This window comes from Malania oleifera, chromosome 1, assembly GCF_029873635.1.
Source record: "Malania oleifera isolate guangnan ecotype guangnan chromosome 1, ASM2987363v1, whole genome shotgun sequence".
NCBI classification, from domain to species: Eukaryota; Viridiplantae; Streptophyta; class Magnoliopsida; order Santalales; family Ximeniaceae; genus Malania; species Malania oleifera.
The window spans coordinates 140,989,608-141,009,717 of record NC_080417.1 but is presented as its reverse complement, the minus strand read 5'-3'; the positions used below and the strand labels follow the sequence as shown (position 1 = coordinate 141,009,717).

The 20,110-nt window shown below is 35.9% G+C and overlaps 1 protein-coding gene across 1 annotated transcript in view; it reads left to right on the top strand.

Annotated features, from left to right (window-relative positions):
- Positions 1–1,826: 1,826 nt before the first annotated feature.
- The window catches only part of LOC131149353 (putative inactive G-type lectin S-receptor-like serine/threonine-protein kinase SRK), an 18,974-nt gene continuing 690 nt past the window's right edge, over positions 1,827–20,110 (top strand). The window contains exons 1-5 of the mRNA XM_058099743.1: positions 1,827–4,778; positions 4,893–5,042; positions 7,186–7,249; positions 7,512–7,599; positions 7,710–8,018. Coding sequence (XP_057955726.1) covers positions 4,232–4,778; positions 4,893–5,042; positions 7,186–7,249; positions 7,512–7,599; positions 7,710–8,018 — 1,158 coding nt within the window. The 5' untranslated portion in view covers positions 1,827–4,231. The remainder of the gene's footprint in view (positions 4,779–4,892; positions 5,043–7,185; positions 7,250–7,511; positions 7,600–7,709; positions 8,019–20,110) is intronic.

The window sequence follows — 20,110 nt, the reverse complement described above, 5'->3', positions numbered from 1 at the left end:
TGCAGACAACGTCGTTTCCCATCAAAACAGAACCAAAACTCATCAATCTGTAAGTGGTGAACCAGGATTTGTTGGGTGTCATGTAAAAAGAACATCCTGAGTCTAGGATCCAAAAATCCATAAGGTGTTCTGAACCCGATGGAATAGAAAGCATCTCACAATCACTGCTTCTTGAGTCTCCTTCCACTACATTAGTAGATTTTGATGAACCCTTTTGAGCCTTTGCATTCCCCTTCTCCCACTTTAGATACTCTGATTTTATGTGCCCTATTTTTCCCGCACTTAAAATAGCAAACGTTCTTCCTCCTCCTGGACTGCGATTGAGTTTTATTACCACTCAATCTGCTTCAGGACTTGCCTCTCCCACGATCTTGATTATCCTTCACCACGAGCCCTTCACCTTGTGAACTTTCAATGCTGGCCTTCTTCCTCTTATGGAACCCCAACAAGGCACTCCCGATATCCTCCAACTCTAGGGTATTTTTCTCCCCATATCAGAGTTGTAACCAGATTTTCGTACTTAGGCGACGTAGGTAGGGAGTTAAGCAGCATCAATGCTTTTTCTTCCTTGAACTTCACATCAACTCGCTTCAAATCACTAATGATATGATTGAATACGTTGATGTGCTGAGTCAGATCCGAACCCTCTGCCATCTTAAATCAATATAGTTTTTGCTTAAGATATAACTTGTTCGTCAATGACCTAGACATGTATCGGCCCTCCAGTTTTAACCAAACAGCTGTCGGCAATTCTTCATTCATGACGTGATACAACATGCCATCAGCTAGACATAACTTGATTGTGGACACAATGTTTGCTTCTAGCTCGTGTTGTCCATGCCTTCCGGCTTCCTTTTGTATAGTGCCTTCACCATACCTTGCTACATTAGCAAGTCCTTCACCCTCTTTTGCCAAAAGCCCGAAATTTCTCATTCCATCGAACTTACCAACGTCGAACCTTGTAGAAGAAATCCCAACCATTGCAAACCAATAGCTCTGATACCAATTGTTAGACAATTGACGCTCTGATACCAATTGTTGGTGCGAATGCGCAACGAAAGCACAGACACTCACAAATCCGGGAACAAGTGATGCACGCACTCAATGATGAGCAATACGGAACAAGCAATAATCAAACACGACACAATATTTACGTGATTCAGCAATTTGCCTACGTCCACGGGAGCAGTGGCTGTTTTTCTTTATCACAGTGAAGCTTACATGAAACTTATCAAACTAGGGTTACAAAATATAGTATATATACAAACCCTATGCGTACAGAAGACTTATATTATAACTAAAACACTTCTATAGCGATCCCTCGAAGAAAAATCCTTCAAAATCTGCCAATCTACTAATCTTCGATTCAAATTTCGTGACTTGCGCCGAACGAAATCATCGACGGTTTGAAGTTGAGAGTTTTCCTTTTGCAAGTTATCTGAAACAGTCGAGTAAACCGTCGCCAAAACCAACGATTGTTTCTTCCTACAAACTTCTCCGTTGTTCTTTGATTCCCGATGCTTTCCCGGTGCATGTGTTCCACTAAAAATATGAGCCACAAACCTAACATTGAGAATAGGTTGAAACACATTGAGGGTGTGATGCCATCCCTTACATTCCAAAGGGGAGAGCCAATAAAGCTTGAGGCCTCTCTACGGGAGTTAACTGAAATTCTTATTATTTGCATGCAACAAATTTCAAAGAATCCATTGACTCCTTGAAAGAGGAGTTCAAAGAGGTGGGCAAGCTCCGGAACATAACGAACTAGTTTCAAAACAACTTGCAGGAGATGAGTGCTATGTTAAATACGATGGCACAAACGTCTCAAAGGCCGATAATCGATACCAATAAGGGGGTCTCGAATTAAGGTACCAAAACCTAAATATTTTGCAACTAATAAAATCCTTTTGAGATGATGACAGGTTAATAACCAATCCTCTCGCTCACTTTTGACGGCCCATTCAGTGGAAATTGGCCAAAAACCTACCAATTCAAAAAGAAACCATGACGATTTGATGCTGAGGTGGTTCGAGGACTTCCACTAGACTACAAAGAGAGGCTAATGGTTCACGCCAAGCGCCCAAGAGAGTAGGCAGGGTGCCACGCCAAGCGCCCGGGAGGGGTAGGCAGGGTGTCACTCCAAGCACTAAAGGGTAGGCAGGGTGAACATTGCACACTTTGGTAAGTCAAAATTGCAGAGAAAGGATAATGGTTCACGCCAAGTGCCCAGGAGAGTAGGCAAGGTGCCACGCCAAGTGCTTAGGAGGGGTAGGCAGGGTGTCACGCCAAGTGCTAAAGGGTAGGCAAGGGTGAATGCTGCATGCTTTGGCAAGTCAACATTGTAGAGAAAAGGTAATGGTTCATGCTAAGCACCCGGGAAAGTAGGCAGGGTGCCACGCCAAGCGCTTGGGAGGGGTAGGCAGGGTGTCACGCCAAGCGCTAAAGGGTAGGCGGGTGAACGCTGCATGCTCTGACAAGTTAATCTTGAGGAGAAGGAGTAATAGTTTACGCCAAGCACCCAAAAGGGAAGTAGTGTGCCACGCCAAGCGCCCGGGAGGGGTAAGCAGGATAAACGTTGTATGCTCTGTGTCGAGGGGAAGAAAACGATGAGAAGTCCCTTTCAACCATGTTACTCAGGAAGTTCATAGAGGGGTACTTGGGGAGAACTGCTCCTTTGACAAAACGAAGAATGGTAAAGGGTGGAACTGGACAGAGAAGTGTTAGGAAGCCTTTGATGACTTTAATGATGCTATGATGAAAGATCCGATACTCACTCTTTTGGAACCCTTTGAGATGTAGGATTTATACTTGTGGTTTTAGACAGGGTTTCAAAATATGATACTTATATACCTGCACCGAAATAGTGTTCGACAAAGGAGATGACATAACTATTATTCAAGAATGTTGCGAAGTATTGGGGTGGTCCCTAAGATATTGTCAGCGACCGAGACTAAAGATTTATCGACAAATTTTGCATAGAACTTTTTAGAATCCTTAGTTTGCAGCTTGACATCTCTTCGAGCTATCATCCACTGACAAATGGAAAGACGAAGAGATTTCATAAACTACTGGAAGAGTACTTGCGTCATTTTGCCAATGCCAAATAGAAGAATTGGGTGCAACTACTTGATATGACTCAGTTTTGTTTCAATGCCCAAAAGCGCTCAACAACCAACAAAAGTCCTTTTCAGCTCATTACAAGCCAACAGTCATAGTTACCTCGCACAGTGGATGAGCCATACAGAGGAAAGAGACCAAAGATGGAGAGGAGATCCTTGTAGACAAGTAGTTAACGATGGAGGTTTCCAACAACAACAGTTAGGAGACGACAGAAAGCCTCTAGCATGCCACATAGAAGATTCAAGACACTTCTGCCACATAGACGACAAAAAACCTCTAGGAAGTTGACGAGGTCATCAATTCTTGAGCATCTTTACACCAATCCCATTAAATTTGTTTCCCTTGAATTAGGAAATAACTGGACCTTGACCTTGAGTGAAGTGGGAGGAGTGAGCATGTGGATGGCAAAGCTTCAGACACTTCTAATCTTGTGTTTTTATGTAGTTCCCATCTCAAGGGTACCCTTCGTGGCAGTTGACATCATAGCAGCAAATCATTCAATTAAAGATGGTGAAACCATAGCTTCAGCTGAGGGAAGCTCTGAAATGGGATTTTTCAGCCCTAGCAATTTAAAGAACCGATACTTCGGAGTATGGTACAAGAAAATTCAAAATGACCCAGTTGTTTGGGTTGCAAACGGAGATGCACCGTTACCGATTCATCTGGAATTTTGAAGGTGAATGAGCTGGGAATTCTAGGCTTCTAGCCATTTTTAACCATACCAACCACAAAATTCGGTGTTTGAATACATCAAGATCTGCATGGGATCCAGTTGCTCAGCTTTTGGACTCAGGAAATTTAGTAGCGTGGAATAGAAATGAAAGCAAGCTGGACAACTTCCTCTGGCAAAGTTTTGACTATCCATGTCATGCTTTTCTGCCACACAATAACAGAGCAGGATTGGTACCTATCATTGTGGAACATCAGTGATGAACCATCTCAAGGTGAATATACCTCCTTGACACTAGTGGATTTCCACACGCACTTCTGAGGGACAGATTCAGTTGTGCAGTTTAGATCAGACCCATGGAATGCTGTGAAATTTAGTGAGTTTACACAGCAAAGATCAAATCCAGTTTTTAGATATGGCTTTGTTTTTAATGAGAAGGAGATGTCTTACTTTTATGAGCTTCTTAACAGCTCAATGGTTTCCAAGATGGACTTATCTCCAAATGGAATTATGCAGCAATTGGTATGGGTAAACCAAGCTTTCAATTGGACTGTTTATGCATATTTGAAGGCTTATAATTGTGACATGTATGCATTCTATGGTGCTTATGCTATCTGTGAGATTACCAACATGCCACCATGTGAGTGTTTGAAAGGGTTTTTGCCAAAAGGCCCAAAATATTGGGACACAGCAGATTGGTTTAGTGGGTGTGCTCAAAGGACACCCTTTGGGTTGCCACAACAGAGATGGGTTTGTAAAGCATTCCAGTGTGAAGGTACCAGACACAATTCCTGGTTTAATGAGAGCATGAACCTTGAGGAATGGAAGAGTTTGTGCCTTGACAACTGCTCATGTACAACTTACACAAATACAGATATTAGAGCAGGAGGAAATGGATGCTTGCTCTGGTTTGATGACCTGATTGATAGAAGGCAGTTTCCTGAAAATGGGCAAGATCTCTACGTAAGGATCGCTGCATCAGAACTAGGTATGTTTATCATGAAACTTCAATGAAGCCCTTTTCATGAAAATGTCTATTGACTGTTCTCATAAGCAAGTATTAAAATCCTCATTTTCCTGTTTTTGATTTGATCAAGTGTAGATCCTGATGAGAAAACGGAGCTTAACACTAGTTCCAATGTGAAGAAACAAACAAGGATCATAGCCAGCTGTGTGTTAATTACAGCAATGCTGCTCCTTGGCTTCGACATAGTCTTCTATTGCAAGAAAAGAAAGAATCAAATTAGACAAGGTAAATCATTGGTTCAGTCACATAGGCAGTTATGCCGTATGCGTACGTGCACGAGAGAGAGAGAGAGAGAGAGAGAGAGAGCAACCTTGATTCCCTAATTGGATTCACCTTGACGATCCAAAAACTTAACCCAAAAAGCAGACATCCTATTCTTGAAAAGGAGGTAGCAGTGAAGGAGGCTGTTTATGTTTTATGATTGTTATGGTTCGCACCCATATAAGCCCTTCGACATGAGAAAAAATGTAGAAAACATTATGGAAGTCCAGCATATGATGCAGGAAAATAGAATATTTCAAAAATGTAGAAAAGGTAAGTCGATTAGAAAAGCTTAATGACCTAATCAACATAAATATTCTTTTATATGATAATAGATGGATATTCTTTGTGTCGCAATAGTCATTATAGACCTGTGCTTCCTGCAGTAGGTAGAAAATTCAATCTTACATAATTTATACATCAAATGACTTCAGTACTTGTTTGGTTTTTATATATCCTTGGAATTTGAGTCTTGTTGATTTTGAAACTTTTGCTTTTGTCTGGGAAGTATTTGTGTGATTTATTAAGGTCCTTAAAATTTGATTCAATTCCAAATCTATTTGTAAATATGGAGCCTTAATGGTAGAATTTGATTTCCGACCTCTAGTTCCAATTGCGACCCTATTCTACATATGGGAATTCTGCCTTGCTATTAAGAATTCTGAGGAACTGCACGACAGTCTTTAATTTATTTGATAAGGAATCTCTCTACTGCTATCATGTTATGCCTTACTCCCAGTCAGCAAGCTTATACCAGGCTTGAAATGGATTATAGCTGCCTAGCCAAAAAGAAAAATAAATGAGCAAATGAATTTCTAGGAGTCCGTTTCAAGTAACTTTAATGAGTTTTTTATTTGTGTTCACAAAATCAAAATCTTGCCTGCACCATCGTGCCTCTATTGCCATCAATGGGTAGGTTCGAAGCTAGTTTGTAGTTCGGTTTTACTCCAGAGAGAATGAGAGGTATAAATATATGCCTATGTAGAATTTAAGTTTTTAAATATTTTAGCCTTTGATCTTTGAGTTGTACAACTTTTAACTTAAATGTGCTTGTTATGAGCTTGCATGTGAAGATAGCTTCTCGCCATAATCAAACTTCTGCAGGCAATTATGCACTATTTTATTCTAAATAATCTCCATCCTACACTGCAGGAAGAATGGGACACGATCCAGGAAGAAACTATTCCAACGAAAGCAGAAAGGAAGACTTTGACTTACTATCATTTGACCTAGCTACCTTAGCTGACCAACAACTTTTCTGTCGACAACAAACTTGGTAAGGGTGGTTTTGGCCCTGTTTATAAGGTAACATAATCAATAAAGTGTGATACAGCCTTCTGTGATAATCTTATCAACATGAATGGTGCCAAATCTTGTCTTCACTGGCCAGCATATGTGCCATATTACCATCCTATCATTATATTTCTTCCGCCTGTTTTCCCTAAAAACAGGAACTCAGCCTAACTTTAAGAAATTTTATTCAATATTAAGCGAAGATTTTAATCTGTACTGAGAACAGTCCTCTGCATAAATATGATGGTGGTGGCTATATGTGTAACTCCAACGTATTGTAGCATGGTGTAGATAATTTCTTTTTTTAGCAAAGGAAGCCACATATGCCTCCTATGGAAGAATATTGCAACTATTTGATGTGATAAGTTTCAGGGTGTTTAAATGCATTACTAGACTTCAGTACTGAAATCTTGTGAAGCTCCTTGGCTGTTGTATTCACAAAGAAGAGAGGATTTTAGCCTATGAATATATGCCAAACAAAAGCCTGGACTACTTTCTATTTGGTGACACTCTTAAACCTTGATAGATTGATATATTTACCTTGTTTGTTTGATTAACATTTTGCCCTTATCCTGTTTTTCATTATATAAGCAACACAATATTCGAACATAATACCACAGAGTTGACTTTTGAACAATACTCTCAAGGTCACTGGGAATAAGACTAAGAGTAGTGGTGATAGATGTGGATAGTTGACATCTAGCTAGTGGCTTTAAATGGGAAATCCATGATTTTGTAGCTTAATTATATTCTAAATTTCTGTCCTTTCCGGTTACTAGCATGACTGAAATTAAACTGTGCAAATATTGGCCAGATGCTGGAAGCATGTTGCTGGATTGGCCTAAGCGTTTCCACATTATCAACGGAATTGCTTGTGGGTTACTTTATCTTCATCAAGATTCCAGACAAAGAATAATATGTTGAGATCTCAAAGCTGATAATGTTTTGCTAGATTATGAACTGAACCCAAAAATATTGGATTTTGGAATAGCTAAATGTTTACACAAATAGAGTGGTTGGAATATAGGAGGTGTTTTTGAAAAATGTACTAAATAGTCTCATCCTATTGCTCATAATTCTGATTTTATGTTTAACGGCCGTGGCTACATGTCCCCTACTCTATGAATCTGATGTATACAGCTTTGGTGTTTTAGTGCTAGAGATGCCGTGTGGGGAGAGAAACAGAGGATTTTGTCATCCTGGCAACCACCATAGCTTGCTTGGGCATGTAGGTTTCATTCCGAATTTTGTTTTTCATGTTGAAACTACAACTATCCAACAAATTAATAAACAAGGTAAAATAGGAGTACACTAATAATATTGTTTCAAATTGTTTAGGCATGGACACTCTTCATGGAAGGAAGGTCTTTAGAAATGATTGATGCATCAATAGGGGGCTCCCACAGTGTTTTGAAGTGTTACGTTCGGTCCATGTTGGTCTTTTTATGTGCTCAACAGCATCCTGAAGATAGGCCAAGCATGCCATCTGTGATTCTGATATTTGGCAGTAACGGTGCATTGTCTCATCCAAAACAGCTAGGTTTTTTTGCCGAAAGAAACATAATTGAAGCTGATATTTCTTCAAGCAAGTATGAACAAGATTCGGCAAATGAACTCAGCATTACTTTATTACAGGCTCGATATAAGGTGTCATATTTATGTTGCATTATGCCCTAAAACCTCTGAAAGAATTCGGGAAAAATATCTTTTTTGATGCAGTTTTAGGGCTGTTTATCATCGTTGAGAGGGTTCATATATATAATATATATATATATATATATATATATATATATATATATGTTAGAAATTGAGATATTCACCAACAGGAGCAGCTCTCTTTTCTGTTGGACCATTTTTATATGCACATATATACTCATAGCAGGTCCACCATTTGTTGTGCCTATGGCAGTAATGAGATTTATCTATCCCCTTTTCTTTTGCCAGTATCAAACACATCATGTTAGTATCTAATTCATTAGACAACAATGGATGTGCTTTAGCAACAATTAAAACATAAACCAATCTGGATTTGCCTCATGGTCCTGAGTGCCCCTTACGATCTCTGTTTATCAGCTACCAAGGAATCATCAATAGCCGAACTCCAGGAGAAAAGGGGATCCATTCCACACTTTTAGTTTAGCACTTATATCAACACTTATTAAATTCAACACTTTTTTTTTTTTTTTTTCAAAAATGTAGTTCTAAATAAACCCTTAATGGTGAAATTTTCTCTAGCACTTGGCAGCCTGCATGATATTCCAATGATATAGTTTTTTTCCACATAAAGTCTCCAACAAATATTGTTCTATCCAGCTACCATAGCTCCGATAAGTCCTAGGAAAAGCCTAGGTGGTAAGGAGGTTCCCTAGACGGCCTAAGTGGTAAGGAGGTTCCCTAGACGGCCTTAGACAAATGTAAAGTCTGGGGTTCAAATCCTGCCGCCTGCAGCGTACATATGGATTTACCTCCTACATGTTGGCTGTAGACAAGGTTGGAGCAGGCGTGGGATTACTCTGGTGCGTAAGCCCAGGAAACTCGGCGTATAAAAAAAAAAAAAAAAAAAAGTCCTAGGAAAAGGTCTCACGTAGGTGCCACCTATTATCGTGACATTTACTTATTTATTCATTTGTCCTTTGCATACCCTATGCCTATGATTTTATTTTTAAATTTTTATTAAAAATTTGTAATTGGAGAAATTAAATTGAGATAATAAGATAGCTTATATTTTAAAAATTATAATTTATTTTATATGTGACTTATTGAGAGGATATGTGGCATTTTATCATTAAGGAAGTTAAGTGAGTATCTATGAGAAGTTATTTGTAACGCTATAATAGCAAATCAAGTTTTAAGTCTCATTAGATGGAGTCAGTAACACAAATCATTACTCACCAATTTACACAAGTGTGGGCAACTCCAACAAATTCAAGACTTATCCACTTAATTTACACGAATCATTCCTTAATTTATCTCTTAATGTTATGCTACTTATCCACCTTAGCACTATCATTTCAGCAACTGAATGTTATTAGAAATGAGAAGAAGACAAAGTTCTGCTTTTATAATTTGCTTCCTTTACAGTTTATAATGGATATATAGGTGAAGATATAACTAATGTCTTAGGAATCAAGAAATATATGGTGGATATTTATGTTAATAAAAATATCTATACTATTTAATGAAGGAGACTCCCTTGACAGTGAATGTTCAAGTAAATTACCAAAAATGTCTTTATTATTTAGTAATTTAATTTATTATAAAGACTTTTTTGGTAATTCACTTGAACATTCATTGTCAAGGGAATCTCCTTCATTAAATAGTATAGATATTTTTATTAACATAAACAACCGACACACATTTCTTAATTCCTAAGACATTAATTATATCTTCACCTATCTATCAACTGTAAAGGAAGCAAATTATAAAAGCATAACTTTGTCTTCTTCTCATTTCTAATAACATTCATTGTGGCGTGTATGCATAGCATATGGATATAATTTAAGAATTACAATAAATGCTATAAATTCATTATGTCAGCAACAAAATGGCAAAGTAAAGGAACCAAAAGCATCTTCCTAACCACAAACTGTCATTATATAATAAGTGAGCAACAAAAAACCTTTTAAAGTGCAAATAACTATCAGTGACATCTACCTTATTCCTCAAGGTTCCTACGCCCATCATAATTATTCTTCGTTACTTAAAAAAAATCTTTCACGAGCATGGATGATGCATATGATCACTTAGGTATGGATGGACTATAGTGACCCAGAAAAATTATAATATTTAAATAATAAGAGAGGGAGAAAAGGGAATTAGAAGGAAGCACAACAGGTCTTCGTCGATGAACGCGAAACATGTTGGGCTCGTCGACGAGAGTGCTCTTCGTCGACGAGAAAATACTGAGAGGGGATTTTGATTGATTCTAAATTTCATCAACGAGACAAGAGTTCATCGACGAGTTGTCTTCATGACCTCGTCGACGAGGTGACTTGGCTCGTCGATGAGGGTCAGTGTATAAATAGGCCAAATCTTCATTTTTGGTCGAAAACTCACACGCAAAATCTTCCTTCTCTCTCCTCTTCGACTCCCACCCCTTCTCTATTAATTTTTGGGTTCGTTCTTCTCTGGATCGACGATCCGAAGCCACCATGGCACTTTTGGGGAAGTTTTCTGCATATCTACTGGAGTGGATCGTTGGTGGGGCTAGTTCGGAATACATTCCAAATTCAGGGTAAGACTTTCTATTCAATATTTGACTTATTGACAGTTGTAAGAAAGCGTAGTACGCGTAGAAATACTAAAGTTTAGTTATGGAAAATATCATTTTCAGGGTGTTGAACGGGAACCCTGCGGGTACAAGATTGTTTTCTTAGGGGCTCTTCAAGAATCAGGTAAGAGGATAAATTAAGCTAGATGCTTTATGAAAAATAAGTTTAAATTTTATAAAATTTGATTTCAGGGAAATATATATATATATATATATATATATATATAAAATTATGCATTATGTTGGGAAATACTGCTGAAACTGATGAGATATTCTGAATTTGTTAAAAACTTATTTTGTGTGGCATGAGTAGAATTTATAATAAAATATTGTTTTCTAAGAGTATGAAAATGATGTGGATATGTTTGCCGGCGTACGAGCTGAATTATGGATATGTTTTGTCGGTGTACGAGTAGTGCTATGGATATGTTTTGCCGGCGTACGGGTCGTGCTATGGATATGTTTTGCCGTCGTATGGGCCGAGTTATGGATATGTTTTGCCGGTGTACATGTCGTGCTATGAATATGTTTTGCCGGTGTATAGGCCGTGCTATAGATATAATTTGTCGGCATACGGGCCGAGCTATGTTAAAATATGAAATGCCAGCGTATGGGCCGATGAATTTCATGATGTATATAAATATGCAAATTGATGTGATGATATTGATTTGACAATTAATAGTATGAAATATCTATGTATCACATTTTGATTATATGCTATATGTTTTAAGAACCTAGTTGACTTGGTTTAGGCTAGCACTTGTATGGTACCGCTGCTATGTGTTCATGATCATCACAATATTGTGTTAACGCTGTTGAATGGAGTAGCGTGAGGACAGATAGTCGATGTGGTTTTAAGAAGTGTGAGCGCCCCTGGTGTATGAACCACGTTTGGCAGACCCATTGGACTTGTACTTTTAACTTGATAGTGGTCGGCCAACCATTGTCAAATCCCACCTTCGAGCCACACAACCTAGTCATGTGGGGGTAATACATGACAGCAGTCAGCTAACCTATTATGAATGTTTTTTTTTAATTATTATTATTATTATTATTATTATTATTATTATTATTATCATATGAGATGAATTATGCTTATGAAAATCCAGTATGTTCTGCTTTGATATGAAAATATATGTTTTTCCTAGATATGATACAGACAGTTATATGTTTACGTATGGTTTTATGTACAACACGGAAGTACTCATGTTACCACACACTAATATTAGTTTATTTCCTTTACTGAGAGGTGTCTCACCCTTAAATTTCATAAACATTTCAGGAGCCCCGGATAGGTGAGCGGATAAAGCTCCGTTGTGATAGTTACGACTGATCTGCCCTCTTTGAAGGGTATGTATTTTGTGATAGGGTTAGATAGATTTTTGTGGGAAGTGACCCTAGGACTCTTTTGGGTGGTTTACATATGTAATTACAATGGATATAGTAACTTTGGTATTGTGATGGATGATATTGTATATGGTATGATGAGTTATTTATGATTTTATGTTTCCTGTTGTTTAGACTTCCGTACTATTTTCTAATGTATCCTTGATACCTACGGGTTCAGGTGGATTATGATTTACTAGATTTATTATATTGGTTTTATTATAAAAGGAAAAAAAAAATATATGGAAATTAAACAGGTCGTTACATGAGCATTCTAGTAAGCTATTCAAATAATGCAAAACATATAATGATGGTGTTCCATTTGTTTGCTATTGTATAATATATTCTAGCCAAAATTGGTCACAACCCACGACCAAAAGTTAAAATTAAACTTTCTAAACAACAGTCGATGGTTGAAATGTTAAGGAATAAAGCAGAGTAGAAGAATTATACAACTACATCAAGGTATCGAACATTATTATGTCAGTACCATGTTTGCAAATTCAGATTCAGATTCATTGACAACAAAATAATGGTTACACTCGAAGAATCTCTCTCCCAAAGAACCCACCTAGAAGATGCAATGTCAGGACATACAAAGATGTAAATTGTTTGGGAACTTGGATTCGGATTTACATGGATTTAGATAAAATGTGTAGAAATTGTATTGAATTTTATCGATGCAAAGCCAAATCCAAGATGAACATATATACTCCCAAACACAATGTAAACCTATTTTAAGGGCTATGATTTGTTTTCTTATTAGGACTTCAGTATACAAGGTGCTCCATTGATGTAATGTGGCAGCTTTATTTTTATTTATTTATTTATTTTTGGCAAAATTAACATTGGCCAGAGTCAGGTTTGGTTAGTGGGATGAAATATGATAAAAAAAATTAAATGAAAAATATGCATAAATTAACTAATAGATTAGATCCTCTCAAGCTCCAAACGCATAGTTACATTGTCTCCTTAATCCCAATGTCTAAAGTGTTGGTAGTGGACTCATGCTCCATGTGACTTCCACAAAGCCCACATCTAGAGTTAAATATATGTATAAGGAGCAGCAGAAAGCATCCAACTCAAGTAGCAACTGACGTCATGTTTGGTTTGTAGAATGGATTCGGTTAGGAATGGAATGAAAAGAACTTTTGAATGGAGTGAATGAAAAAATTAAGTGATATTTAATTTTATTTCATTTGGTTCATGTTAATGTATATAACACTTGTCCCACATCGATTTAGTAAACAAACCTTTCCCTTAGACTAGACTATAAAGAGGATATCCCTCTTGTATACAAATTACACCATTCAATACAATTCTCTTCTCTTGTATTGTCTCACTATCTCTCTCTCAATATGGTATCAGAACCACTATTTCCTTTTAGTGGTCCTTGGCCTATAAAGAGTTGATTATGCTCTGTGATTCCCATTATAAGTAGATGGTAGAGAGAAATTGACTAACAATATGGATGGCATAAGAGATGTCTGGGAGAGTAATTGTAAGATAAACAAGACTTCTAGCCAACTGGCGAAATAGGGCGGGGTCATCTAAAGGTGTATCATCCATAGGAGTGATTTTTGAGTTGAGCTTGAGAGGAGTGGTGCATGTCTTACTATTTGTAAGTCCTGCTCGAGTAAGAAGATCTGAAGTACACTTGGCTTGAGAAAGATAATATCCTTCAGAGTTAGAAGTGATCTCAAGTCCCAAAAAGAAGCTGAGCTTCCCAAGATCTTTCATCTTGACATGTTGGCTAAGATAGGTCTTGAAGAGCTGAAATTCTGGATGCGTCATATCCCGTGATGATCATATCATCAACATAGATGAGAAGAAGTATAGTCCCTTGGGCTGATTTGCGGATGAAAAAGGCGAAATCATGCGGGCTGGAAGTGAATCCAAAATCTCCAACAATTGTACTAAACTTGGCAAACCAAGCTCGAGGAGCTTTCTTGAGACCATACAGAGCCTAATGAAGTTTGAAGAATTGATGCGGAAGATGATGAGAACCAGGAGGAGGAAACATAAAATTCGCCAGTGAGTTCACCATAAAGAAAGACATTCTTCACATCCATTTGAAATAGATCCCAATGACAAATGGCAACAACTGCAATTAAGTTGCGGATTGAAGTGAGATGGGCAACTGGGGCAAAGGTCTTCTCATAGTTGATCACATACTCCTGGGTAAACCCTTTTGCTACCAAGTGAGCTTTGTATCATTCAATGGACCCATCAGAGCGAGTTTTGATTTTGTAAACCCACTTGCATTCTAGAGCATGATTGCCAGTTGGTAGGTCCACGAGATCCCAAGTGATTGTTTTCAAGTTCTTGTAGTTCCTCATCCATTGCTTTATGCCAAATAGGGTTAGAACTAGCTTCATGATAAGACTGATGTTCATGCTGTGGACAAAACAAAGTCACAAAGATGAACAGAAGGAGTTTTTACCTAGTCGCTTCATCAAGGAAAATAATATAATAAACCTGATCCACAAAAAAAGGAAAAAGAAAAATAATATTATAATACTATCTTTTTATTATTTATTTGACCTCTAACATGACGATTAATATTATCTTTTCTGTGATCATGCATCCCCCAAATTTTGCTCCTTTTATATTAATAATACTAGCATTAATTGCAGGCTTGAGGGATTAGTAGGCTGTTGAGAGAGAGAGAGAGAGAGAGAGAGAGAGAGAGAGAGAGAGAGAGAGAGAGAGAGAGAGAGTCTGTGTCCAAGCATTAATTGCAGGCTTACGGGATTTTGATTGATTGGGTGGGGAAGAGTGCATTTGCAGAGGTGATGGGATGACTTGCAATTCGAAAGAGCAACAGAAGGGGGAGAGAATGGAGTGCTTCCGCTAGAGAGGGGGAAAAATATTTCAAACAAATCTTGCTGGCTAGCTAGCGAGATTTGTTTAAATCTTGCAAAACCATTAGCGAGACTTCTTTAAATCTTACAGAACCATCAGCGAGATTTGGTTGCCACGCGGTGGGATGCTTAGAGACTACAAGTTCTTTTATTTTTGATTTTTTAAAATATTTTGATTCTTGATATAATAATGAAGCTAAATTGAGAGCAGTGATAAAAGGAATAAAGCTTTACAAACAATTGGGGCATACCACTATTGACATTGAATGTGATTCGAATATTATAGTAAATTGGATAAGATCCAGTAAATGCTTTGTATGGTATTTGTAGGATTTTTGGGAGCAACTTATTGGTGTATTGGAGGGAGTATATGTAACGCCTTGATCCTTTATACGACCCCAGAGTGCTACTACACCTGTCTCTAAATGAACATACGTATACCACCCCCACCTTAATAGGGACACACGGGTGTTACATACTGATATCTAATCTCATGCACAGTGGAAAACATAAACATTCATATGGAATCTAATAGATATAACCTGAGTTTCTAACTGTATCCTTAATTACGTACGATTGTACTTAAAACATAACATGTTCTTACAATCTCCGAAAGATATTCTGAACTGAGTCTATTACATATACAAAACACTTACGTAAACTAAACACAATACGACCCTCCAAGTCCCTCTATTGACTAGGACTGACATCTTGTAAGACCTGAAACAAAGGTTATATGTTGGGGTGAGACACTTCTCAGTAAAGTGGAAGACATTACATCAGTGTGTGACAATATGTATTCAAACTAGTAGAAAACAGTTACATATATAGCATATTCCCAATACTGTAATATTTGATATATATATATATATATATATATATATATATATATATATATATATTTGGAAATAGATAATTGGGCATCGTTGCAAGTGAGAGTTCCCGAGGTTAGGGTAGGGTGCAAGCCTATACATTGTACGATCTCTCCGCCCGATACTCAAATATGTGACTTTTCCCATTTTAGTTTTTAAATCATTTATATGCATATTTAGAACACTATCCAGCTTAGATACAATAATAACAAATGCCAACACTACCCCTTGGCTTTGGGTTGTGTGATTTACTATAGTCCGACTGGTACCACCTGGTCCATTAATCCACCAGTGGCCACTCCAAATCCAGTCAACTATCTCGATACCCACACTGAAAATCATATGTAGGGTTGCACTCTATCCAATATGAAGCAACGTAACCGTGCTTAAGTTTTTTAAGGCTTTATATGACGTTGAATTTTTTAAGGCTCTCTTATAACAGTGAGCTTTTTAGGGCTCTCATATAACGGTGAGCTTTTTAAGGCTCTAATAGTAACAAGCTTTAGTTTCAAATATCATATATACAATTTATAATAAACGAATTAATTTGTTTCAAATTCACAAATCACCTGTACAGTTCTAGTATTTTCATAACCTCATTTAATCATACTGTGGTATAAACCGGCACACACACTCTTAGTTTAACGCTTTTCACATATAAAGCTCAGTATATAACTGACACATGTTTTCAACATTTTCAGATAACAAAATGGAACTTATCTTCCCATAGTTCATATACGTATGTAAATAGATTCACATAATCCATTTCATACCATATGTCACACTCATTTGGTTAAAATCCGATATATAGCATATAACTCGATATATAAAAATATATATATATATATATATATATCATTTAAATGAAAAATAACGGGTTAAAGGATCTCCTGTAATGACTCGGCCCTTTATACGGACCTAGATGTCACTTACTTATACAAAATACATGTACATGTTCAAGATACATAGGTAACCCGCCTTAAACAGGGACATACGGGTGTAACTTATACATAACTGGAATGAAAACGTTGCGGAAAAACATAAACATTTATCAGGATTTCTAATAGACATATACCAGAGTTTACTATTGTATCCTTGAATACATTCATCCAGACTTAGAATGTAACCTATTATTACAACCCCAAAAAGAATACTCTAGCTAATACACTCATAATATACTTACGTATGCTATAACCAAAAACAATTCTCCAAGTGTCTTAAGAAACTAGGACCAACGCCCTTAAGGACCTGAAAACAAAGGTTGTATAATGGGGTGAGACACTTCTCAATAAGGAAGAAGATATTTGTTGAAATTGGTGTATTCCTAGGAGGGGGGGGGGGTGAATTGGAATTTTCAAACTTTTCTCCTAGGTAAGACTAGATGTTAGCAAGATATTACAACTTAGAGTCTTTTTAAGCAATCTCTAATGCGCTAATAAAAATAATATATGGAAATTCAAATTATGCGCATCATTCACACCAAAATACATACGTGCGGTAAATATAAAGTGCGAAAATATAAATAAACATACGATATGTTATTGGGGTTCGGCCAACTGTGCCTATGTCCCTGCCTCTAGCTCGCAAACTAGAGGATTCCACTAATGAATCACTTAAGGGTGGATTGGCACCGATTACATCCAGGTCAATTAGCACAGGGCTGACCTCAACCTTTACAATCAGGTCAATTAAAGGGGCTGACCTCAACCAACATAACTTAACAGGATGATGCACCTAACTTTTCTAATTGAGTCAAAGCCAAACTGAGACTATTTCATAGGGCTAGTCTCCCTCTTCAGGCCTGTGCTTGGAAATACAACAAATTTTCAATTAAATAGAATGGTACAATAATTATGCTTTCAAGTAAAGCAGATGTGTACCCAGATACGCTCAGTCACATACAATACAATATGATTTAATATGTAAGCTCGGTGTGGTTTACAATATGTCAACTCTCAAATAAATATATTTTCTATCTATGTAATCAGTGCGTGAGAGTGCGAACCTATATGATCTTTGTATTACAAGATGTTCAATCTAAATGCTCAAACAAAGATATTAGCCAAACAATATAAATGTATATTTCAATCAGCAGATTTTCTCAATCATATGATGCTCACGTAATGTATATGTTTGGTTTGCAAAAAGAGTTTAATCTTTGTGTCGCAACGTCCCGGGAGCGCGTGTGCCCCTGGCGGCAAAATTAAAAATTAATTTTAATATTTTCAGGAAAAATCATGGAAAAGGTCGGAGTCGCCACTAACCTTTAGTGCGGTTAGAACACATGATTACTACCCCGTTAGGGGTAGAATCGGTATATATTACCAGAGTTAGGTTCGGGAGTTCGGTTACGCGAGGGGAAGGTACAAGCACCCTCTACGAGCCCGTTCTTACAAACGGTACCTAATTAATTGGAAATTATCCCTAAGTTAATCTAATAAGTCTTTAAATTACTCCTTTTTATGAATTTATAAATACATGTGAAAAATAAATAAATAAATAAAATAATAAATAAATAAATAATATATACATATATATTCCCTCAGAGCTTAGGGTACGTGATGCCCGAAGGCTCATACCCCCTGCAATTAAATCATAGGGATAATGAGTAAGAAAATATACTCCCAAAATTTTGAAATTGTATATAGAGTTTTTATAGGAAAATACTTAGTATGGGAGGTTTTAATATATATTAATAAGATAATAAACTAAGAAATTAAATTACCATAATACATGTAATAATAATAGGGATACATATATGCTATATATACTATATAATAATAAATTGCTATAATACCTAATGACATATCCTAATAATAAACCCACCTAATAGATAGTAATCATATACACACAATAATAAGAATGATAATGTAATACTAAACTTATAACAATAATGATAATAATAATAATAATAATAATATAATGTAATACTAAACTTATAACAATAATAATAATAATAATAATAATAATAATAATAATAATAATATATCACACGTAATAATAATAATAATAATACACAAGCATATAGTAAGATATTAACATCCTATAAATATAATGATACTCACTTATGAATAATCAAAACCCTCAATATATGCACATATGGAAACAATTAATTCTTAAGATAAATAACGATATATACAATAGTCATTATGGAAACAATTAATTCCTAGAATAAATATAGGATATATACAATAATAGTTATGGAAACAATTGAAGTCTTACCATTAGTATACAACAACAATGTGGAAACAAATTAAACCCTAGAAATTATGTACTTTTATAAACATGTAAGGAAAATGAATGTGATTATGGACAATAACTCACATCATGAATCTATAAAACATGCACAAACTCTAAAATATTAATATACCTTAATATGGAAATGCTGTACATAAATATGGAAAATAAATCAAATTCTTCCAAACCATATAAAAGCCAAAGAAGAAATATACATTTTATGGAAACCCTTAAGATCAATATTCAATGGTATGAAATCCCTAAAATTAGTACACAATAACAATATAGAGACAGATTAAATAAAACACTACTCAAAACCCTAATAACGTAAAATAGTCAAAACCCTAAACTAAAACAATAACCAAAACCTTAAAAGATAATATCATGAAAATAATGTAAATAATCAAAAATCATGAACATGCGTAAATGTTACAATCCTAAACAATAATACACAAAATTCCTAAATATCCTATAAACAATAAATATGATAAATATCCTAAATACATCAAAAAGCCTAAATAATGTCTACACAATAAAACAAACACCGTAAATAATATGTAACAATAAAAATAAGTATATTACAATGATTACAAAAAAAAACAACGATAATATAAGTACTTTAAACAAATATACAACAATAGCTATGAAAAATAAAAAATAAAAATTAAATGATATAATCCAAAACCTACGACAATAATATTAAGTAATATACACAATAAAGACAATGAAACTTTAAACCTAAATTTTAAATATTAAAACACTACCAATAACAACCAAAATAATAACATTAGATATGTGTATGTAAAACCTGAATAAAAATTCTTACACAAGGGAAGAAAATCCTGAAAAAATTGATGTCAGATATACCTATATAAATATTATCATAAAAAGAAGAAAAGCCCCGCAATAAAAAGAATAGAATCAATTAACATTTTCCATGCATAAACAAAAATAATTAAAATTTAAATATGAACAAAAATCCTGCAATAAGAAGAATAAGATTAATTAGTATTTTCCATGCATAAACAAAAATAATTAAATTTCAAATGTGAACAAAAATCCTGCAATAAGAAGAATGAAATTAATTAGTATTTACCATTTAAAAATCAA